Raw genomic sequence first — 23,844 nt, 5'->3', positions numbered from 1 at the left:
ACCCCCTCTAAGGATTTGCTTTCATGGCCTAGAAGATAATTATATAGAATTATGAGCATTTTAGCTTTATGAGCCATAATTTATAAGTAAAAACATTGACAAGAAGGAGCTTGATTCATATTTAGTGACTCCTGACGGTCGATTCATCTCTTGGAGAGGGCTGAGTAAGGGCTGTAGGTCACATTGAGTCCTCTGGAACAATCACTGTCAAAGCAGGGTTTTTGAGGCCGTGTGTACAATCTCACAATTTTAAGATACAGATATGTACATCAAGTTCATGCCCACAGCTGCTGACGTGGGTACCTGAAGTTAACCGACCAGGGCTTATGTGGGAAACTCTGCCATTTCACATTCGTGGTGTGTGCATGTTCTGGGGGAGTGCTGTGATGGTAATGAAAGATTTGCAAGTCTGTGATACTTAATTCAGCTAAGTAAAGACATGTGTAAGGGATCTTTCTTTATGTTAGAAAGTTAATTTCTAATATATGTTCTTGGTCCTGGTAGATCTTGTATTACATTCAAGAGTTCAAAATTTTCCGGTCAGCTGCAAACAAGTATTTGCATCTCTAATTTAATATGAGGTTTTGTGAAAGAGGATCTATACCTGTAAAACTAAAAAGTACCTTATTGTTTTCTTCAAGGGACTAGATATTTGGCCCACGTGCCAATGTCTGTCTCTAGGTCATTCTTTTCTTTCTAATTCTTCAGCATTTAATTAGAATTTAATTCACAACTTGACTCCTGAGACATCTGAAGCTAGGCTGCATTTTGGCCAAATGTTGTTTGGGCATAATTTTTCTGTAACCAGAATCCAAAACATTAGAGTTGCTAATAATTGGATCCAGACTGTGCAGAAAACTTAGTCATTGTTTTCCATTGAAAAAGATAATTTCTTTCTCCCACAAGGAAGTTCCTGTTATTGCTCAGTTGACTGGTTACTAGTTTTGTTTGAAATAGCTAAGAACCAATTACCAAGTTTTCACCTAAAGCACAAAACTACAAAAATCTTATTTTCCTACTCCTTTGCCATTTAACGTTTCAAAGAAAGAAAATGTCTTGCCTTTAAGTCAAAACCGGCTTTCACAGATCCTCCTGCCTCCTTTCACGCTGTACTTCTTGTTTTTTCTTCAGGCTCTGGGGGGTAATGCCTGAGTAGGTTGTAATACATTTTCTTAATCCGTAGACTTTATATTTGCATAATTGTATTTACAAACCCAGAGAGTGCTGACTTGGGCATTAGGGATGAACAAAGGGAAAAAAGCCATGATTTACTCTTGTCTGTGCATCTTTTCCTAAAGCTGTGTAAGTCAAAGGTTTCTTTCAGTGTAGACTGCAGTAAATGAAAATATCTGAACTTTACAAGTATGGTGGGACCTTGTCTTTGTTATATTGGGAAGCTGGTCCCAGCCAGGGTTTTTGCAGACCGAATATGTCTCATCCAGAACTTATTTTAGTCATAAGCTTTGTGCCGGGAATAGAACGGCAAGAGCCCTGTGTGAGCCATCCGAGGTGGCTTTCTGTCTGACCCCGGGCCGGTCAGTGGTGGCATCCTGAGCCCCGCAGCCCATCTCTCTAGCTGCAGTTTCCTCGTTTGTTCAGGGTTGGGTGTTAAACCAGATGTTTAAAAAAATTTCCTTTTCCAATTAAAAAATTCTCTTCCGGAGACCAGAGGACACATGTTGAATGCTTTGAGAGTGAATTTTCATCAGACGTAGAATTCAGTTTTATTAATTATTAACATCTTTTCAAAAGAAGTAATAATGTAGAGGTGCCGTTTTTGAACTGGGGAGTTTTGAACGGGGGTTTACAGAAGGGAGTACGTCTAACGCACTTAGGCAGAAAAGCAGGACACAAAGCAGCGTGGAGGATGGAGTTTCAAAGGGGAGGGTGTGCATTTTAGTGCACGTGTGTTGTACTCTAACAAGAAAATTTTTAAAGTGGGAATATTTTGTGCAGGTTAAAAGTCTTGCAGGGATGTCCGTTAGAGATTAGCAGTTGTTTCTTTGTGGTGGGAGGTTGTGGATGGCTTTTACATTTTCCTTACATTCTTTTGTTACTTTCAAATATCGAGTGAACATTTTTAGTCATAAAAATGGGAAATGTGTGGTACAGTTTCCGGGGAGCGAGGGGAATGCAGAAGACTAGTTAAGCTTCTTCGAAAATGCTTCTGAATGCTTCACCTCAAACACATCCTGACTTCAGAGGGATCATGAGGAGGTTTGGACATCTGATGGAAGACCTTTTGCATCAGATACTTAAAGAAGGTTTTCAAGTTAAATCACTGAAGAGAAGTAGAGATAAAGTGGTGTGGGAATGAGGAGTTGGGTCTGTAGGTATGGCTGGTGGTTCTTCCTGCAGGAACGGACGGCCTGCAGCCATCCTCTGAGGTCCCTGCCTGGCTCTGAGTGGAAGCTTCTGGCAGCTTTTTAGGATCTTGCCAAGTTTGAAAGTGTACTTAGCAATACCAGGTGGCGCAGCTGCTGGCATGGCCGGGGCCGCATTGGCAGGTTGCAATGAGTAATGCACTCAGGCAAAATCAAAGAATCAGTGGTTTTCGTTTTTTGAGCAACGTGGGACTGTTTGGATTTGGTGGGTGTTGTGGGTGTCTTTGATGACATAGCTCTTGGGAATGAAAGTTTCATCTTTGACATGCTAGTTAACATTGAAGTTGCTTTGCTTATCACTAAGTCGGTCAGCCCCTTTGGCAGGTCCTAACTGGATTCTTTAACAGTCTGGCTGTGAATCCCTCCCCGGTGAGTTCACACCTTCATGTTAGTTCCTTTTCCCCAGTCACCTTGCTCTCTATGTTTCTTCAGAAAACAAACCAACTCCAGATTACTTAGTCATTGTTTTGTTTCAGATCTCTCTCAAATGCTGAAAACTGCTTGAACTGATGTAAATTATTTTTGATTTAGGTAAAAATGTCACAGTAGTAAAAAAGTTAATGCCTGATACACACACAAACTCCAGGCCTTACATGATCCTCCTCCCGCTGTCCTGGAATGTAATTCAAGGGGTGGGGGGTAGTGGTAGTAAAATAGACCCACTGCAGCATCTCGCAGTTTCCAAACGGCCAGCTTTTAATGTCATCTTTGGGCTTGGAGACACACATCTTTAAACAGTGGGTTTGGCCACCTCCAGACATGCTCTGTGTAATTTGAGAAGATAAACTTGGAAAGAAACAAAGAATAAATGTTTAACTGTCCTCATTCCTCCACCTCTCTAGACTGCACCACTTACTTGAATCCAGTGGGGAAGCACGTGGTCGCCGATGCCCAGAACATCACCATCAGTCAGTATGCTTGCCATGACCAAGTGGCAGTCACCATTCTTTGGTCCCCAGGGGCCCTTGGTAAGCGGTCACAATGGAGTCCACTGTGGTGCTTGTGTGAGTGATACCCAGTGCGGGGGTCCCAAGTGTGACGGCCTCCAGGGGCCAGGTAGGTCTTGACATGAGTGTAGCTTAGGTGTGCTTGGGCACAGACATACTTGCTACCTGGTTGCATGCCCCTGCTGCACATGCGTGCAGTTTGATGCTGTGCCCCAGGGCTTGACTTTTGTTCCCTTGGCTGTTATTGAGAGAGATGTGGATTTGAAAAATAGCATTGTGTGAGTGATACATGGCACTGAGGTCTTGGCCTCTGTGTCTCAGCAGGAGTGGGGAAAACAGGTGGCCCATCCAAGGAGGTAATGGCTTTAGCATCCAGCATCCATGATTGCTGTGGCCACACAGAGATGTACAGGCCAAGCATTGGCACGCTTTGTGAGTTTTCAGGAAAATCCCAGTTTTCATGATAAACCGTGAAATCAGTAATTTTTAAATGTTGGCAACTAACTGAATTTTTTGAAACTATGTGGGCTGAAAAGAACCAAACTCAAACAAACAGAAAAAAGCAAACCCGCATTATCTGGCCAGATTCAGGTCGGGGCTGAATCTGCTTGTCATTTTTAATGAATTGATGACACACAAGGGAGGATGGGGTGGTTGAGTGTGGGACGGGGGAGGGCCATGTGTTCAAATGGGCCTGGGTTTGAACCCAGAATCTACCTTTCCACAAGAAGCATTTACACCTGACTGAGCCCTAGCTTCCCCATTTGTAAAGTGCACAACTGACTCTTGGTTATAAGAATTAGAGACACACACATGGTACAGTTTCTAAAGAGAGCTCTTAAAAAATAATTGCTGTTGTTATCATCCTCAGAACCTGGTCCTCAGGTCTGCTCCCTTGACATTGCCTCCCAGTCTTAGAATTTAAAAAAAAAATCTGGCTAAGGGAAAAATAAAAGTCTGATTTTCTTAATCTGAATGAGCTAAATCTCAGAGGAACCAGATTGCAGGAGAGGCGAGTACAGAGACAGGGAGGATGGATCAGACCTGTGGGCCTGACTCACTTATCCATGTAAATGCTGCTGGATCTGAACCCAATGGGTTTTCCAAAAATAACATTATCTTAGCATTTAAAAATATAAACCTCCTCTATGGATAAAAGGGAAGTGATCATTCCCATGTAAGACTGCATGGTTAAGGGGTTGGCCTGACAAACTGCAGGTTCCCTCTTTAGAATGAAAGTAAGAGATGTGAGAAAAACTGCTGTGTGGAACAGCGAGGGCAGAAGGATGTGCTTTTTCTGCATAACGGTGTGTGGGTGGGGATGGCTGGACAGGTTCTATCAGTTTCTATGAGGTTTTGTCAAGGAGACCCCTTGGGAGACAGAAAAGCATATGAGTCAAGAACACTCTGGGTTTGAATCTCACCTCTGCCATATAATCCCTGTGTGACCCTGGGCAAGTCATTTAGTGTCTGTACACCTTATCTATAAAATGGGGACAATAATACCTTCCTCCTACAGTCTTTAGGAGGATTTAATGAGTTAAGTAATGGGGAGGAATAAGTAAGTTCCTTTACGGGAAGTTGCCCTAGACCTGTAAACATTATATAACTACAAGGTGTTAATAGTACTGTGATAAAGGTGTCGTGTGATGTAAGATTTACATTTGCTGCCTCTGCCTCCATTCCCAGACTTGGTATAGTGGTTTTTCAGGCAAGTCTTTTAAAGATAAAGAGTGATTCTTTAGAACACCCACCCCTACCCTAGCTGATGACTTTTTATGTAATTGCAAGATATATGGTCTTATTATTAATCACCTGGCTTTTGTTAAACAGTTCTGGGGACACTACATGAACTAAACCTTAGTATAAGCAGTAAGGATTTGTTTAAAAATCCTTTTTGGTGATGAGGGGGATCTCAAAAAGATAAGTTCCTAAATAGTTGCTGGTCAGAAACCTTGGATCTTGTCAGCACGTCTGAACCTGGGGCTGTCGGTCAGCCAGCTCTCACCCTCGCAGGAAGCTTTGTGCTTGAAATACCACATGGCAGGGTCAGTACCTGCACACGCTGTCCTCCGACCCCCTGAATCGTGACACTCTAATTGTAGCTCCTTTGCCCTCCCCACCATAAAATGTGTGCTCTTCGTCAAATAATTACAGGATTGGAGAACCTATTCGAAAGAGAAAAAGATTTCCTTGGCCTTTGCCGTGGATAATTTTCCCACCTGGTTAATTGCATCCTGTGTAATTACTTTTGCCCTGGGAGGGGAAGGGTTGAAAATGTCTCCTTGTCTAGTGTTCCAAAAGAATGCGAAATCGATATCTTGCCAATTGAGGCCAGCTTCGGGGAGCTCCAGCTGCAGTTGGGCCACTCCAGTCTCCATGGGATACGGAGCCCTGGTACTGGCTCTTGTGGCCATCAGAACTTAATCCCTTTGAAAGCATCTAGTTGGACGGGCAGCGGGGGAAGCTCTGGTGGCGGGAGGGTGGGCCGGAGTCTTTCAGCAGCGCTGTGGGTGTCTCGGGGCCTCCGAGGGCTGTATGAAGAGCACACACTGGGCAGCTCTTGGGTGTCTGCCTTTCAGGCGTGATTAGAGCAAGAACCGCTTTGTAAACCACATAGGCATTCTCCTGAGCTATTTAATCTCAAGCCCTGGAACCCCTTGGGTGCAGACACACACTTTGTTGGGAATTTTCTTCATTGCTTAGTGAAACATGCCAGCAAAATATAGGACTAAAACGTAAAGTGGAAACATGGTTAGAGGGGCGTCCCTGGGAATGGGACGTCAGCTGAACATACCTTGTTTAATGACCTAGAAATTATATATCCCACTGCAGACTTTTATGATCAATTGTGACTTAAGTCTAAATATTCAAACTGGAATGTCTTAGAGGCAACAGGTGTTTGTGAAATGGCTGGCTGGATTAGAGATGAATTAATTAGGAATGGTAGGAAAGAGAAAATCACCTGGCCTGTACAAGAGGAATGCAGGGTATGTGTTTTCCTCTTCTGTAAACTCAGATATTTGGGCCAGAGTAAGAATCTCTTTAACTCTGCTGTATAGGTGAAGAGGACGGTAATCTTGGAGGAAGGAAAACGCATTCGAAAGTAATTAGGTCCACTTTTAATAAAAGCATTTTGCTTTGCTTAGGCATCGAATTCCTAAAAGGATTTCGGGTAATACTGGAGGAGCTGAAGTCGGAGGGAAGACAGTGCCAACAACTGATTCTAAAGGACCCGAAGCAGCTCAACAGTAGCTTCAAAAGAGCTGTAAGTCGCACGCGGGGAATGTGCTCCTGAAGACACACCATTGTTCTGGGGGCTGAATGGTCTATTGAAAGGCTGTGAAGCTGGAGGAGGAGGGGCTGTGGCGTCCACCCCGCCCCGCCAAGGTGGGCGAGCCTGTGCCACGCTCCGCGCTCCCAGAAACCCTCCAGCACCTCCCGGTGGTAAACAAGCACACCTCTCAGGTTACGCGCTGGAGCAGCCATCCTGGAAGGTGGCTCTGTGCCCTCAGGAGTGGATGTGGGCTCCTCCCCACCAGCTTTGAGCCTCGGCTTCATTGCCAAAGAGCAGTCAGCATTGCCCATCTTAATTTTCAGTTAGGGGTCCAAACCTAAACTTGGTCCGGAAAAGAGACCTGACTTCCTCCTTCCTTTGGGACATGTCCCCCAGCTCTGGAGCTGTGTCTGGGTGACCGCAGGTGGAGAGGTGATCTGAGCTCTCGCATGTTGGAGGAGGGTGATTTCTCAGTGATGTCATGTGTGTTTTTCTTTCCTTTTAGGGAATGGAATCTCAACCTTTCCTGAATATGAAATTCGAAACGGATTACTTTGTAAAGATTGTCCCTTTTCCTTCCATTAAAAATGAAAGCAATTATCACCCTTTCTTCTTCAGAACCCGCAGTGAGTATGGTCTTTCCTGCCTGTTTCCCATGGGGAGACGTTTCTCCTGCTTTTAGTGACTTTTCAGCAGAGGTGTGTTCAACAGCACATGGAATGCTAGTATGACACGAGCATAGCGAAGAGAAAAGCATCCAGAAAAGCAGTTTTTAGAATTAAGAGTCGGCCCAGGTGGTGTTCATCTAACCAGAAACACTCATTCCTGGCTTGTTCTAGCGTCGACATGACGGTTGTTTTTTTTTTTTTTTTTTTTTTTAAGGTACCGTGAGATGGTCGTGTATTAAAATCATTTGATTAAAAAAATGAGAATAAAAAGTAAAAGCTGGTTTTGAGGTGAAGTGAAAAGTGTGAAATGATTCCATCATGCACCTGTCCTTCGGAGGGTGGCCTCTGAGCCATTGCCTGTCATTTTCAGGATGAGATTTAAAAAAAATTAAGTAGCATACCTGAAGTCACCTTGTTCTAGAAAGCTTGTTTATCAGTTATGTGCCAGGCTTTGTTCTAAATACTTCCTAAATATTAACGCAGTTTACCTCCATAACAACCCGAGAAATTTACTCTTACCACCCCCACCTATCAGATGTGGATCACAGAGAGAGGTTAAAGGGCCTGCTGGGAGCTGGGATTTGAACCCCAAGGAGCCAGACTCTCGAGCCCATATGCTCAAACCAACCTGGCAGGGCTCCCTTCTGTATCTGGCTCTCCTTCTCCATGTGTTCTGCACGCCGCGTGGGGCTCTCTCTTCAGCCTGAATTGCTGCTTTCACGTTTGGTGCTCAGGCACCCTGGAACACGCAGTGGTTCCCCCTTGCCTTCTTGGTCCATCTTTCTGTTGGCATGGATGGTTGGCCATCAGTCCAGTCTGACATCTCCTCCTCTGTGGTCTGGTTGCTGTCCCCATCCCTCTTGTGAGGTCTTTGGTCTCAAGTCCAGCCTACGTCCATGCTTCTCGTTGCAGAATTCTTACTCCGGTTGTTTTCTTTTTGTCTTTCTTCTTTTCTTTTTCATTTAAGCTGTAGTTGTTTTTAATGCAGCAAAGTTATTTTATAACATCAGTTTCATTTTCTTAATTGAGGTAAGATTCCATAAGGCAAAGACCATGTGTGTTTTATGGCAATCTCTTGTTGCCTTACACATAGCAACCAGATAGAGGACTCAAAGAATGTGTTTATGGAAAGCCTGCCTAAATCAAAACCAGGCTACTTTAAGATTAATTTTCCTCATCGGAATCATTGTCAATCTGGGAGTGAGGTGGGGGCAGGAGATACGTTTATCACCATTTCAGTGCACTGGGACCTTAAGGCTGCCTTTTGATTTTATTGACAATGTAAGGACATTTTGCAGAGGGTTCTCCCTGGGTTAGCCACCTGGCATGTAGGGCTAGCTGTTTGGCCTCTCTCATTGTGTTTTTACCGCATTTAAATTCTGGTTCAAAGCTACTGACTTTGCTGCCTGGTTTTCAGCTTTGGAGCTACTTCTTGGTAGATGCCTGGATGTCATTTTTAGATTCCATCAAAAGATTTTTAAGTAAGAGTGCTAGCGAAGGTTAAAATAACCTCAAGACCAGTTACCAGGATCACTCTGAAGTTCTCTTGTCCCTCAGCACTCCGCAAGGGGGCCGGGGCTGGCACTTTCTCTGTCTGCGGCTAAAACAGAGCCTCCGTGGGCAGCAGCATGAACACAGGCTCGCTGTCCTGGGCCACGGCCTTGAATCTGTGTAATGCTTGACAAACTTTTAAAATCACAGTGACTTTACATTGTTTCCATTTACTTGGCATGAAATGAATTGCATTAATATTTTTATATTACAGTATTTTTATATATACAATTCACGTTTTTGAAAGCTACAACTGTGCTGTACTGCAAATCATTTTACTTCCTTCCCAGCAGTACCCAGTATCATATATTTATATAGCACTGAATTGTTGGACGAGGAAATGTCGGACTGTCCTAAAACTAAAAATATGTGTTTCTTTCTCAATAGCCTGTGACCTGCTGTTGCAGCCGGACAACCTGGCCTGTAAACCCTGTAAGTATAGCTGTTCTTGTCTGTCCAATCCCAAGTGGTGTCAGGATAACCTCGGAGTGCTCACTCCAGTCCTTCCTCCTCCCAGTCTGGAAGCCTCGAAACCTCAACATCACCCAGCACGGTTCGGACATGCAGGTGTCCTTCGACCACGCGCCCCACAGCTTCGGCTTCCGTTTCTTCTATCTTCATTATAAGCTCAAGCATGAAGGACCCTTTAAGCGAAAAATCTGTAAACAGGTGAGCTATTAGGTGTACATAAGAGAACACTCTGTGTTTTAAAGTAACCCCTGGGCCCTTAGAAGTTGGGTTGGTTCAACGTGAAATTAGGCTTTGTGGACTCTGAGCGGTCGGTAGATATTCTAGTACATCTCAGGGCCGTTTTGAGTCATCCCTCACTCCCTGGTTACCTTTACCCCAGCTGTCCCAGTGGTGGTGTAGGGGTACAAGTATTACCAAGGAACCGAAACGAGGAAGTAGGTCTAGTTTGTTCTTCTATATTTTGAGTTTGAATTAGGTGCTCACTATGTGCTGGTTACTGTGCTTTACAGTCATTGAATCCTTACAGCTCTATGAAACAGAGGCTTGTTATCCTTACTCTAAAGATGGGGAACCTGAGACTCAGGGAGGTCACCTGGCTTGCTGCCTGAGGTCTCACAGCTAGTAAGTAAAAAAAAAAAAAAAAAAAACCCAACCATATCTAGGAGTCAAGCCACTAGCATTTCAGTGACTAGTGATTTTGCACAGAGGCCAAGTAACCAAGGAGAGATTGAGTAACCAAGTTTTTAAACTAGAGGTGGTCAGAGGGAGTGGGAAATGTTCTGTGGAAGTTCCCAGGATTGCTAGATGACCCTGTGCCAGCACCAAGAGCAGTTTTTGGTTATAGTGGCAGAAGCCAGTGCCCTTCTAGACACACCCCTGTGTGTGTTGACTTTTGTTTTCCTGCTCACTCTCCCCTCTGCCACTGACCTTCTGCTCAAGTTAAAATTGTGGCAAATAAAATATGCACAAGTATGGAAGGGTAATTTCTTTCCCCATCTTTTTATAAAGCAAAAGATATTCTAACTAGCTGCTTTGTTTCCAAATCAGAAATTCCTGCTGAGGGTGCCACCGCCTGAACATAGAATACGACAGAGGTCCCAGGCTCTCCTGGGCCTTTTTTTATCAAAGTGGAGTTCAGATGACATGGCAGATGCGCACAGTTGCTGTACATCTAATTGACATCTTCTGAAAACATGATTGAAACTGGTGGCAAATTTCCTTCAGTTGTGTGGCAAAACAGGGGTCCTGACCACGTTTATCTAAGAAGACGGTTTTAAAGTGTTGTTTCTTTGCAGGAGCAAAATACAGAGACAACAAGCTGCCTCCTTCAAAATGTATCTCCGGGGGATTATATAATTGAGGTACTTACCACTCAAGAAAGCCCTATTATTAATTCTATAGCTTGAATCCAGTTCAAACAGAACTCCAACTGCTTACAACACTAAAATTTCAAGCCATTGAAGGTGTGCTCAGTTATATTGTTACATGGCCCTTAACATGCTTCTTAAAAAGTTTATATGTAATTGATCTTTGAGTTTTTTTCAGTAAATATTCCAATAAATATTTTTATGTAACCATATAGTCCACATAACCATGGTTTAAAATTTCTATATAGTATTCCTTCACACTACAAAAATACATATTAAAATTTTTAGCTTTAAAAAGTTTTTAGTGATAAAACAGCAAAGCAATAGTTACGCTCATTACATCTCTATACTTCTCTAGATTTCTTCTCTAAGTTTCTGAAATTCTTCTGTATGACTATACATAAGTTATAAATGCCATTTTAAAAAAGCATATACATGGTATATATTTTTCTTTTCTTATATTGCTTTTTCAGTATCAAAAATACTACAAAAATAGAAATAAAAGGAGAATAGGGAAATTAAAAATTTGTCCATAGCCCCACTATTCAAAGACAACCAATATGTCTCAACATTTTGGTAGAATTACCTTGTTCTTGCATTACTCAGTAGCAGTAGATGGTTTTGAACCAACACATCCTCTTAAAGCATTAAAGGAGGCCCAGTAAAATCAGTGGTAGGGTACCATTTTATTGAAAATTGTAAGAATGTGGAACTCACTAGCTGACTTCATCAGTGAATAAACAACTTTTTGATTCATGAAAGGTATGCGATGAAGTTGAGACTTTTCAGTTGGTAAAGCAGAGATGATGTATCTGACTATCAGTGTCTGATCTCAGCTTGAAAATGATCACAGCAGCTCTCCTCTCCCCGCCGCACTGCCCACCGATGGAAAAATGAATGAAATCTGTTGAGATGCTATCACTTGAAAAAACATAATACAGCATCCTTTGTTTTGCAGCTGGTGGATGACACTAATACAACAAGAAAAGTGATGCATTATGCCTTAAAACCAGGTAAGAATTTTGTTTGTTTAGAATGTTGCCTCTGGACTACAGTGGACCAAGGTATTTGATACTTCCTGTACTTCATGGTTTACAAAAAGAAAACACTTGCCCTCTTCCCTTTTAAGTGATGTCCCATCAAATCTGACTTTCCTTCCACCTTAATGTTGATGCCTGGAAGATCAAAGCCAGTGTGTTGTGTGAGTCTCTGGGACTAAATAAATAGTCAATTGTCCTTAGAAGAAAAGTGGTGGGAGGGGAGGTTTCCTTAGGCAAATTCCACTCAGAGGTATTTACTGTCCCCCCAGACTCTTTACTGTTGAATTGTATTCTGCAACCTTTTAAAAATGAATCCTTTTATAATCACCAAATCAGTACTAGAGAAAGGTAGTCAAGGAGTCTTGGAACCTGTTATGTGGCTTCTGTTTAAAAAGAAGAAAAAAAATGTTTTTCTTTGAACCTGTTATACTGCTTAAGTTTAAAAGCCTTCCCTTTTTCCCTTTGAAATTCCCCAGCACACTCCCCGTGGGCCGGGCCCATCAGAGCTGTTGCCATCACTGTGCCCCTGGTCGTCATATCAGCATTTGCAACGCTCTTCACTGTCATGTGCCGCAAGAAGCAACAAGGTATCTCGTTGTGTGCCGTGTTCCCCCCAAGGTGGCAGTACTGGGGCCAACAGAGGGAGACTGGGAGCTCTTGTTCCCTCCAGGCGTCTGAGAAGCCACATGGCTCTTGTAGTCAGTTCCCTGGCTGCTGTATGTAGTTCCCAGAATTAAAATACATGACTTTTAACCTCAGGAGCCACTAAAAGGACAGGCATGCTTCTATTCTCAAACTCAGAAAGATAAATGCAAGAGCATAAAGGAAGTCTAAAGGTATGAGTAAGGGGAGAGGGAGGGCTTCAGCACTTAAATTCAGACATGAGGAGGGAAACTTCTGGGGAACTTGAAAATATATTGCATCTTAATCTGGCAGTTACACAGTATACTTAAAAATTTATTGAGGTGTGCTCCTAAGATTTATGCACTTTGCTTTTATAAGTTGTACCAAAAAAAAAAAAACTAACAAACAAAAAAACCTCAGTGAAAGTTTGTTTGTTTTAAAGAAGTTCAGCTCGTTAATGCTTAATTGGTCTAGTAGGTGTACTTGGTTGCAAGAGCTGGTTGTGGGCTCTCTGCTGATGGGGGCGGGGAGAGGAGTCCCTGCAGTGTTCTTGGCTTGCCCAAGGTCAGTTTCAGGTGAAGAACAAATTTTGGCTATTTTTTGCTCCATTGGACAAATCAGCTGTTCCAGTCCCAGAAGTGACCCAAGGGGCTGGTGGAGTTAGGGAGCTGGGAGTGCTCTAGGTGGACGTGGAGAGAGCATTGGGTCCCAAGTCTTAGGGAACAGGACAAAGCTTTGCTAGTGGGCACCAACCTTATCTCTTTTCCAATTTAGAAAATATATATTCACATTTAGATGAAGAGAGTTCTGAGTCCTCCACGTACACCACAGCGCTCCCCAGGGAGAGGCTCCGGCCACGGCCCAAGGTCTTTCTTTGCTATTCCAGTAAAGATGGCCAGAATCACATGAACGTTGTCCAGTGTTTTGCCTACTTCCTCCAGGACTTCTGTGGCTGTGAGGTGAGGAATCTAAAGTCTCTCCTTTTATCCTGGGCAGGACACGTGCCAAGTGCCTGGCTTCCAAACCAGTGTCAGTCTTGCACTCTTCCTGCAGTCTGTCCTACATCACCAGCACTGGATGTCTGCTGACACTTAGTTCTAACCCCCACACACTCCTGTTCATAAGCCTGGAGTGGCACTCACCTGGCAGGAAGTTTTATAAGCATTAAAAAAACTGTTGAGGGGATGGGGAATGGCAGCTGCCCTGAGAGCTTGCAATGGGGGTGGTGGGAGGTGGTCACCTAAGGCATTCTGGTGAGCATTGGAGGGTCAAAGAGAGAATGGCAAGTAAAGCAATGAGTTTAGACAATTTTGTGGGGGAGCTCTGCCAATAAGGGAAAACAATAATGTGTTACGTGCTCAAGTGGTCTGCTCTGGTTTCTTGCCTTGTTCTCTTCCATTAAGCTATTAAAGTGTAGCTTTTCTATGTCATAGTGTTGATTTTAGAGTGAAGTTTGAAGCTGTCATGGAAGGCACACTGTTTCTTACAAATGCAAGAGTTGTACAATAATCATGCAATTGGAAGTTGTGCTTTCAAACTATGGGTTGGTGGGTTTCAGATTCTCTCCACATGGTGAGGCTGCCCCCTAGAGTCAACAAAACATATTTACAAGGCTGGCTGGGATTCCCAGTGTGTGAACGTCTAGAGGTTGACAGATCAGCCTGCAGACTGAAAAACTAGTGTAGACCAGTGGGTGGCACACACTGTATTCAGATATAGAAAGCACTTTTGCTTTATTTTGTAAGTGACTAGCCTCAGGGGCGAAATACCTTCCAATTTGACTGTAATAGAGAATTTGGAAACTAGAAAAGGATGACAAATTTTTAAATGGATGGTAATCTTAACCTGGAGAAAAGAGGAACCACAGTTAATATTGCTGTATTATTTCCACACTTTTCTGCATAGATGAAGTAATACTTATAGTTTTGCATTTGAGTGGACTGGAATTACTTTTTTTTGTCTCTCACTCAATAACATTTTACAATATTTTATGTAAACAGCCATTTTAAATAGACACCAGATCCATATTAGTGATTCACCATAATTAAGTTCTTTCAAACTGTTAAACATCTCAGGAGTTCAATTTTGCCTCATTTCTGTTAATTTTTCAAAGACAGATACTTGGAAATGGAATTGCTGGGTCAGGTAGGAACATTTTTTAAGTGCTTGGTGTATATTCCCAGTTAGCTTTTAAAATGTATAATATTAGGGAAAATTAAGGAAAATGTAAGACAATTCAGGATTATCTTCAGCAAGTGGGTGGATGTTGGGGGCTTTCTTCCCTTTGATAACACCTTAGAGCAAAAGAGGAAGATAGTCATTTCAGAACCCCCTTCCCCGGAAGAGAGTGTGGCTGTCACCTTCTAGCATAGGTATTGGGAGTTAATTTCTGAACTACAGAAGGAAAGAGGCTGATAGAACTGCCAAGAGAAGTTTTCAGCAGAATCAGATGAAGATGGTCTAGAAAGGGGAAGCCCTCGGAGGGGGCCATGCATGCCTTGTTTTCTTTCCTTTGTCAGTGCCCCACCCCCAACTCCCTATGAGACATCCCCTACAGGTTAAAGGTCTTATAGGGATGTGACCCTGTAGACTGCTGAGAAGTCATGGTGAGAGGTGCTGGTCATGTCCAAGTGAGTGAACCAGAATGGCCATGTTATTGCAGCTCATCACTCCTCTCCAGGCACTGATCTCCTGGTAAATAGCATGGCTGACCCCAGGGCTGTGAGAGTGGCTGGGGAGGTCCTCTTTGTCAGTCACACTCTCTGAGTTGAGTCAGCCAGCTTGTGGATTGGGTGGCTTTGGCATCCAGACCTGAACCCCATTTCCCATTTTGGGATTCCTCACCCAAGCCCTTCTGTCATCACCTTTCAGTTCTCTTTCCAGGATCTGCTCCTCCCTGCTATCAGACATACCAACCCCCAGTGCCTCTGTTTTCCATGCTCACTATCACACTCTAAGTCTGCTGAAAGCCTCACATGTGATATGTAACTTAGGCAGGTTGCCAGACACTCTGTGTTTCTGTTTCTTCACTTGTAGTATGGGAGTGGTAATGACCCCACCTCATGCTAAAATGAGGGCATGATGCAGAGGGCTGGTGTGTGACCATCACCCGTGAGATGTTAGCTGTTCCTCGGAGCTGGGCAACCTGGAGCCTGCATGTAGCTGTGCTAATAATGATTTGAGGACAGATGATGTACCGTTCTTATAACATTCCCATTCTTGTCATTCGACTCTCAAAGCTGTATAGGTGAGTGAGGTTCCGTGTCCTCTTTCCAGGTGGCTCTGGACCTATGGGAAGACTTCAGCCTCTGCAGAGAAGGGCAGAGAGAATGGGTCATCCAGAAGATCCACGAGTCCCAGTTCATCATCGTGGTGTGTTCCAAAGGCATGAAATACTTCGTAGACAAGAAGAACTACAAGCACAAAGGAGGTGGCCGAGACTCGGGGAAAGGGGAGCTCTTCCTGGTGGCAGTGTCTGTCATCGCCGAGAAGCTCCGCCAGGCCAACCAGAGCTCATCCGCGGCACTCAGCAAGTTCATCACCGTCTATTTCGATTATTCCTGCGAGGGAGACGTTCCTGGCGTCCTGGACCTGAGCACCAAGTACAAACTCATGGACAACCTTCCCCAGCTCTGCTCCCACCTGCACTCCCAGGACCGCAGCCCCCAGGAGGCGGGGCCGCACCCGGGCCGCGTCAGCAGGAGGAACTACTTCCGGAGCAAATCGGGCCGCTCGCTGTACGTCGCCATTTGCAATATGCACCAGTTTATCGACGAGGAGCCTGATTGGTTTGAGAAGCAGTTCGTTCCCTTCCATCCTCCTCCGCTCCGCTACCGGGAGCCCGTCCTGGAGAAGTTTGACTCAGGCCTGGTTTTAAACGACGTCCTGTGCAAGCCCGGGCCCGAGAGCGACTTGTGCCTCAAGGCCGAGGCCGCCGTCGCCGGGGCGCCAGCCGACCCGCGCTCGGAGGGCCCGCAGTTGGGCTCTGACGAAGACGCCGAGGCCGGGCCCGTAGCGGGCGCCACCTCTGTCCTGCGGCCCCTGCTGCACACAGTGAAAGCCGCCGGCCCCTCAGACATGCCGAGGGACTCTGGCATCTACGACTCGTCCGTGCCCTCGTCAGAGCTGTCCCTACCTCTCATGGAAGGGCTGTCCACGGACCAAACGGAGACGTCTTCGCTGACGGAGAGCGTATCGTCCTCCTCAGGCCTGGGTAAGGCGCGGGGAGCCCGGAGGGCCGGTGGGTCGGGTTCTTGATGCAGGCCAAGGCTTTGGTCCCCATGATTCCGAAATCCGGGAAAGCTTTTTGCAAATTTTCGTGAAGATTTACGTGTCAGTGAAATCTGACGGGAAGTAGCGATGCCATTATTGATAGTCTTGATTGATCCCAGGTAATGGGAATGTTCACATGTGTGTGCTGCAGAAATACTGATGATAAATTATGGAGAGCTGCCCAGTCCCATGTTATATAATAGTGCATGCTTTTTTTTTTTTTTTTAATTTGTTTAGGGGGGAGGTAATTAGGTTTATTTATTTATTTTTTAAATGGTGACACTGGGGATTGAAACCAGGACTTCATGCATGCTAAGCGTGCACTCTGCCACTGAGCTATACCCTCCTCCCAGTCCGTGCATTTTATCACCTTTCTAAACTCCAGAAACATCTGAATAGCAAAACACATTGGGTCCCAAGTGTGTTGTATGAAGGTCTGTGTACCTGTATAGTATTTTTGTTGGGACTTGTAGTGTTCACCCCTCACTTTCCCAGTGTCTTTAAAGCTATATGTAATTGAACCTGGGGTTCATAGGTGCAGTATTCTCTTCATCCTAGGTCAGCACAGGCTCCCAAGTGGGAGAGCTTTATAGGGGGCCCCATTTCCCTAGGGACCCCCCGCAGGATGCCCTCTGGAGCTGCTATTACTGTGCCTGTGAGTAGTTGGAGTCATGCATGCCACCCCTGGACCCTCAACTAAGGGAACTGGAACCTGTTAGCAGGATGAGCATGCCCAGTCTTGTGCTGGTTAGGATGTCTGCCTTACTTGTATAAAGCACATAATTCAAACCCAGGTTCAGCTATGTTCTGAGCGCCCAGCCCAATGAAGTACAATAATGTATGACTCTGCCCTCTTTTCTTTTCATAGGTGAGGAGGACCCTCCTGCCCTTCCTTCCAAGCTCCTTGCCTCTGGGGCATGCAAAGCAGAACCTGGTTGCTGCAGCTACACTGGTGAACTCCACGCAGTTGCCCCTTTGTAACAAAATGGAAGAGTCTAAGCATTGCCACTTTAGCTGCCGCCTCTCGCTGGTTCCCCAGCTCATCTCTCTGGGTATGTGGCCCACTTGGAGCTGAGATCTCTAAGAATATTCAGAGTGAAATCTGGCCAGTACTTGCTCTCCTTTCCTCTACTCTATCAGATATATTGGCAGAGTGTCCAGTTTTCTGAAACCATATGGAGCTCTGAAAGGCATGTCCATAATGTCTGACAGCAACTTGCCATGTTAGATCAGACTTTGGATTAGAGCCAATTCTGGGAGGTGGGGAGGAAACATGTAAAGAGAAACAGGAAAATACCCGCACTGATCATTCAGACTTAATTTATCTGCACAAACTTTGCCTATTCACTGTTGGCTACTTTGATTTGAAATGCTTTGTGGAAAAAGCACTTTTGATGCCACTACAGCCTCAGAAATCAAGTGCCAGTCTCTTTGGAATCCATATTGTTACAGGTGATGTTCCTTTCCATTTTTGGTGTGGAATTTATGATACCATGTATGATGCCATGGGTGTTAAAAAAAAAGCTGAGTTAAAGGTCAAGAAGGTGACTGAATATACAATCACCTTTCATAAAATGAGTCTTTATATATTAATGGGTGGCATGGCTGGCTGAGCTAGGGGCTGCAGGACCAGGCTGACCATCTAGCCCATTTTTTCTTAGATGGGTTGGTCAGTGTGCTGGAACTCAGCACCCAGGGCCACCTCTTGGTCTGAAGAGGCATCATGCAGGGGCCAGATCTGCCTGCCACGTTTCCCTGGGTTCCATTTACTGTGCTGTATCTCAGATGTTGGTGCCTAGAAGTTTATTTTTAAGAGGCTAATACCCAGCTGGGCTGTATTACTGGAAGTTGTGATTTGTGCTTTGGTTGGCCTCTCGTCTAAAGCTGTGTCCATAATATTAGGGATCAGAATCCACTGAAATACAGCAGTATGTGGAGGTGGTAGCCATTTAATCTGCTGACTGGTTTTGACTAATGACAAACCTCTTTTTAAGAAGGTGAAAAGGAGGGGATTGTTAAAAAGATGAATGTGCTCTTTGAGTATCGTCTAAAGAAGCATGGGACCTGAAATCATTAAATTCTTGAATCTTAAAGTACTCCCCCGACAACCCAGTCTGTGAATCAGGTTTCACTTTGTTTTTGTTGTACTTACCCAATTAAAGATTTGTCTCTTGTGTTCATTTCTATCAAAAATAGGTATTTAGAGCTTAAAAGGAAAGAATTTGCTTTAAAAAGGAAAAGTAAATGTTCTGTTTTTTTGAATGACTCTTCTTCAGAATTTCTGTTTCCAGTGGAAAAAAAATTGTTCTCTTCTCCTCCCCATGACCTTGAGGGGGGAGTGAGTGTTTTTATTTTTCCTAACTTTCAAGTGAATACAATTGGATTTTGGCATCCTATTTTCTCAGCACCCGTACCAGAGACCATGGTTTTCATTCCTTCAGCAAGTAGGACCAAAATTAAGGGGGAACACTGAGAAACATCCTAGGGTGGGAAATGGGGTGGGGCAGGACTTTTCCTTCCAAGTTCATTCTCGGTAAGTGGGGAAGGGAAGGTTTGCATCCCTACTGGAAAGGAGGTTTGTGTGTACCTTTGATGCATGCCACACTCCCTGCTCTGTAAAGGCAGCTGGCAGCTTCTTGGGAGAAGAATGTGCTAGTCTGTTCTCTGGCATCGAGTTTCCTACAGCTGCTCTGAGGGAGAGACAAGTGGGCTGCAGAACTGTCTCCCCCACAAAGCCAGGCATCTTGTTGGAGAAGCGATGTTTCATGTTGTCACTGTGGAATCTGAGATGAGTGCAGAGCTCCTGCGCATATGTGACTGTCCTCCCATTCCATCGTCGGTGTGCGTTCTGGGAAGGAGATTGGTCAGTTTTATTAATGTCTGAAAATTAACTTTGAAATATTTTCAAAGTGATTACTTACTGAAGCCAAGAAATGGAGCATGCCCTGAAGGAACCATTAGGAGCTGCTTTCAGATAGATACTCAGCTTTGCATGTGAAAGGAGGCATCTCTGAGAAAGTGGCCCCAGGGACAGCATGGAGGACTGGGGAGGAAGCGTCACCTGGGCTCCGTGAGTGGAGGATGGAGAGCTTGCTAAATAAATTCACTTATGAAAATGGTTGGGAAAAATTGTGCTAGTCCAAAAATCAGGTGATGCTTTGGGTATTTATTTTGAAATACTAATGATGATGATGGTCAATGAAATCAAACTGTTGTACCAAGTAATGAAACGACATTGTGAATGCCCAGCTCTGAAAAAGCTGAGAAGACCAACGACTTCCTGGTTCTGCCTTAGTTACACTTTTTTTTTTTTTTTTAACATTCTGCCCTCACCCACCTCCCCCTCAATCTCATGCTGGGAATGGGGATAGTTGCCTCACAGATTAAAGCAAAACATCTGTTTTAAGCAGAGCTGCGTTTTTTGACTCTAACATTGTCCTGGACAGTGGAAATGATAAGACAGAATTCAGATAAAGGTTCTGCCAAATCACAGCCTTTTAGACATTGGGGAAGCAAGAATTAGAATATAGGGATGATGTGAATGAAAGGCTTTCATCCTGAGGGTTCAAGGCTCTGTGTGGCCAAGTTAGATGATGTGTAAGTTCAGGGTTCCAGGTAACCGAGAAGCCTGCAGGTAGTTGAAAGGTAGGGAGTTAGTTGTCTATCTTAACTTACCAGTGCCCTACAGAAAGGACTTAGTATCTGACACAGTCAGCTTTGCCAGGAGAGTGACCAGAGAGGTGAAAGTCCAGGTAAAGACGTGTTCTTCTCCAGGTCAGCTACAAGCAACAGGGGCCACCTGGATGGGCCCTGCACTGGAGGCAGGAGTCCTTTAGAGGGCTGAGTCCTGGGCCTTTGAGGTACAGTGATCTCCAGAAAGAATCAGAAGTCATTCAGGTTCAGGCTCAGGTACTTAGGTGGGTGACCCAGCCAAGTAGTAGTATTTTAAGCCGAAAATGGGGCATAAAGTCAAGAGACAGAGTTTTTGGTTGATAAATTAATAATCACCAAAGACAGTCCCAGATCAGAAGTTTAAAAAAAAAATGTTCTAAGCAATGGTAACATCATTGGAATCAGTGTGTAGTGATTTAAGTTCATATATGTTTGTCAAAATTTATTTATAGTCTTGCTACTTTATAGCCGTAAGTGTCATTAAAAATAAAAAAGCAAAAACCCTCTAGTCTCAGGTTCCCTGATTTAAGCACAAATAAACAGGAAAACTGTCCCCCCAGAAATGTAGGATTATGTGATTTTCAGAACTTTTCCATTTTTCAGAGTTGAGTATCTTTTCTTTTAAAAGAAACAAAGGAAGAAAACAGCTATGTTATTCCTGGAGGAAAAAAAGAGTTTCCTTCCAAAAGAGAGAAAGCCCTGCAGTCCCTAACCACCTCAACACTAATTTGGCTCTCTTAAGGAGAGAGGAATTACTCGTTGTGTCTTTACTGGGGAGAGGTGGACAATGCCAATGAGAAATTTATTAATGTTTCCTATTTTATATAATTTGTGAAAAGTGCTGCTCTTGTTTAACAAATGCTGTGCCTTTAGGGGCCTCCAAAGGGGGTCAAGTGTAATGATAAATAAGGTTTGATGATAAATGTCAGTGACATGCCTTCTTAGTGTTAGCGAGACAGTAAGGCATGTTGGGGACTACAGCAAGCTGAAACCCTCCTGTCCCACTTATAGAGGGCAGCCACTCCAGCCAGTTGTGACCATGGAGTGTTGCCTTATTTTTCCATTTTTAAAGAGAAGCTGAGAATCTGGATTTTTATATGAAAATTCTGATTTTTTTTTTTTTTTTTTTAGTATTGGCAAGTAAATGATAAAAAATTTTTACAGTGAATTCAGGCCCAACGGAACAACACATAGGTAGACCGGATTTGGTCCACAAGCTGCCACCTCTGCTTTATAAGATTTAAAAAGAAAGGCATCTTCCATGGTAATTATAGATGTCTGGTGCCACCAGAAAATGCTCTTGCTAAATGTACCAAGGAGCTAGATTGTTTCTTTTACCCATTGCTCCCCTAAAGAAATTTGATATGACTGAATGTATTTGAAATGTTTTGATTGCTTCTTCACACTTAATGATGTCTTAAGAAAAAGGCAAACCAGTTGTTAATTTCAAAACCAGATTTATGTTCTCCCAATTTAAAAAATACGACACTTAAATTTCATTTAAACTCCATAAACCAAAGGACCTTATTTATAGTTTTAGCTCTTGCCTTAATCACTTTTTTAGATGATGTGTAATTCTGAGCTTAGGCCAGGACTTAATAAGGAAAGCAGGCATTGTGGGGAGCAGAGCAAGGAATCCTGAGGGTCTGCTAGAGCCAGGCATTTGCTTTGTCTTCTGCTTTAAATGATGTGTGAATGGACTCTGTTTTGGAGGTGTGAAACTGTATACGGAGAAAAACTTTTCCTGATACTGAGATATCAGTCAAGGGTCCTCACAGGTGTTGGGTCATCCTTGCTATATCACATCCTTTTCAGGCTTAGGGTGAGAGAATAAACAAAAGAAAGTCTGACTGTAAGCCAATAGCTTTGATTCTGATTTCAGAGTTTTGGGGATGGGAGAAAGTTTGGATTATCTGGCATAATACCCCTCCTCCCTTGCTGCTGTGAGACAGGGCTGTGCATGAATTATTTCAGACATGTGGCTGTGGATGGGATTCTGGATTTTTAGCAAAGGAGATTCTGTAACCTACCCTGCTGATCAGATATTTCTTTGTACATCTTCTTTATAGAAATTCAAACCAGCCTTCTTTTGTTCAGCATGTAGTGGAAAAAGAACAGCTGCTCACCTTCCGTGTATTTGAAAACCACAGTGAAGTCATCCCCCTAGTGTTTTTATTTCAGTGATAAATAATCCCACCCCTACTCATTCTACACAGCTCTTGTTTTCCAAGGGCTTAATAATTTTCACTGCTCTTCAGTTTCTCAGTTTCACACTCAGTTTAGTTGCTTAAATAGAATATGGTGCCTTATTCACATTGGTGCCTTGTGAAGGCCAAGCTCAGGATGGGGATTAACAGAGAAATTCTGAGGTACCTGGCTTCTCTTACTACTTAAAAATATAAAGGCCCTTTTAAAAAATGGTAAATCGCCTGTATTCATTTTGAGGGTTGATTGCCACATATTTTTTCCCCCTTGGCAACAGTCCTCTATCATATGTGGAGTTTTGTTTTCCTCTTATGGTCAGACACTTTGTGCTTATTCCTGATATGTTAAATGTCATTCCTGAGCTGCTTCAGGATACTCTTCAAGACCAGCTCTTACCTTCTGAGTGGCAACTACCCCTCCCTCCCAGTTTTGGATTATATTTTTGTATATCTCTAGACACCACCTTTAATTCATGACTCACAGTACTATTAAAATTACAGACTTCACTTTAACCACAGGTGAGATAGATAGCAGTTGGTAGGAGCTAATTTGCTAAGAGGTCGAGTGAGGACCTTGGGAATTTTGGTCATTTGTCTTCCCTCCTGCTCTTTGGTTCCTCTCCCAAATTCAGCTGGGACCACAGACTCCTCAAGAAACTTTTCCATGTTCTGAACGGTTGCAGCCAGGGCTCTGAATTGACCAAACATGGTAGTTTACATAATCAGAAGTCTGAGAAAAGCAAACTGCTACGATTGCATATCTGGTGTTTTTATCAAAGAAAGAAAATTTCAGTTGAGAAGATTCAAAGATGCAATCTTCTGTTTGTATGTGATGTAGACTAAGTTGGCTGCTCCATTCATTAGACAAAAAATTTACCATTGGATTACACTAATGTGTAATCATCTTGTTATTTTTAACAAACGTTTTTTTCCTGACTCAAGGAAAAAAAAATGTAGTGAGTCCAGAGAGAGCAAAAACTTTTGTAAAAACCAAATATATTCATTTAGAGAGTAGATGACTTCTATTTTCACTGTTAGTTTTTTTCCCTCCACTGCAGAAGCTCCCTGTTACTACATTCTAGGGGGAAAGCCTGTGGAACACAGTGGTTATTGCCATTGTCTTTGTTTCATCTTTGTAAAGTTTGTCCTTTGTGAGGTTTGGTGGAATAGTGAGCACTGACCGACAGACTGTAGTAGTGTGCTATATTTTTACATTGAACATTTAATGTCTTATTTGATTTGTATATAACTCTGTAAATAGATGACAATAGACCACAGCTGACATTTGCAAAATGTTTTTTGTACCCTAGAATTTTTGCATCAAATAAAATGTTTTAAGATTGTGGTGGCTCATTATTCTAGATCAT

General features: G+C 43.5%; 1 protein-coding gene across 2 annotated transcripts in view; it reads left to right on the top strand.

The window, feature by feature from the left end:
* Window positions 1-23,819, top strand: part of IL17RD (interleukin 17 receptor D) — a 76,337-nt gene extending 52,518 nt beyond the window's left edge. For both annotated transcript variants that reach the window (XM_072941524.1, XM_006196432.4), the window contains exons 3-13: window positions 3,227-3,352; window positions 6,481-6,599; window positions 7,114-7,234; window positions 9,215-9,259; window positions 9,345-9,496; window positions 10,594-10,659; window positions 11,624-11,678; window positions 12,182-12,292; window positions 13,104-13,288; window positions 15,606-16,542; window positions 17,470-23,819. In XM_072941524.1, the coding sequence (XP_072797625.1) occupies window positions 7,117-7,234; window positions 9,215-9,259; window positions 9,345-9,496; window positions 10,594-10,659; window positions 11,624-11,678; window positions 12,182-12,292; window positions 13,104-13,288; window positions 15,606-16,542; window positions 17,470-17,582 (1,782 nt within the window). In that variant the 5' untranslated portion in view covers window positions 3,227-3,352; window positions 6,481-6,599; window positions 7,114-7,116 and the 3' untranslated portion in view covers window positions 17,583-23,819. The remainder of the gene's footprint in view (window positions 1-3,226; window positions 3,353-6,480; window positions 6,600-7,113; window positions 7,235-9,214; window positions 9,260-9,344; window positions 9,497-10,593; window positions 10,660-11,623; window positions 11,679-12,181; window positions 12,293-13,103; window positions 13,289-15,605; window positions 16,543-17,469) is intronic.
* Window positions 23,820-23,844: the final 25 nt, after the last annotated feature.

The sequence above is a fragment of the Vicugna pacos genome, chromosome 17 (genome assembly GCF_048564905.1).
Source record: "Vicugna pacos chromosome 17, VicPac4, whole genome shotgun sequence".
In the NCBI taxonomy this organism is placed as follows: Eukaryota; Metazoa; Chordata; class Mammalia; order Artiodactyla; family Camelidae; genus Vicugna; species Vicugna pacos.
This window is presented reverse-complemented; position numbering and strand designations above follow the sequence as displayed.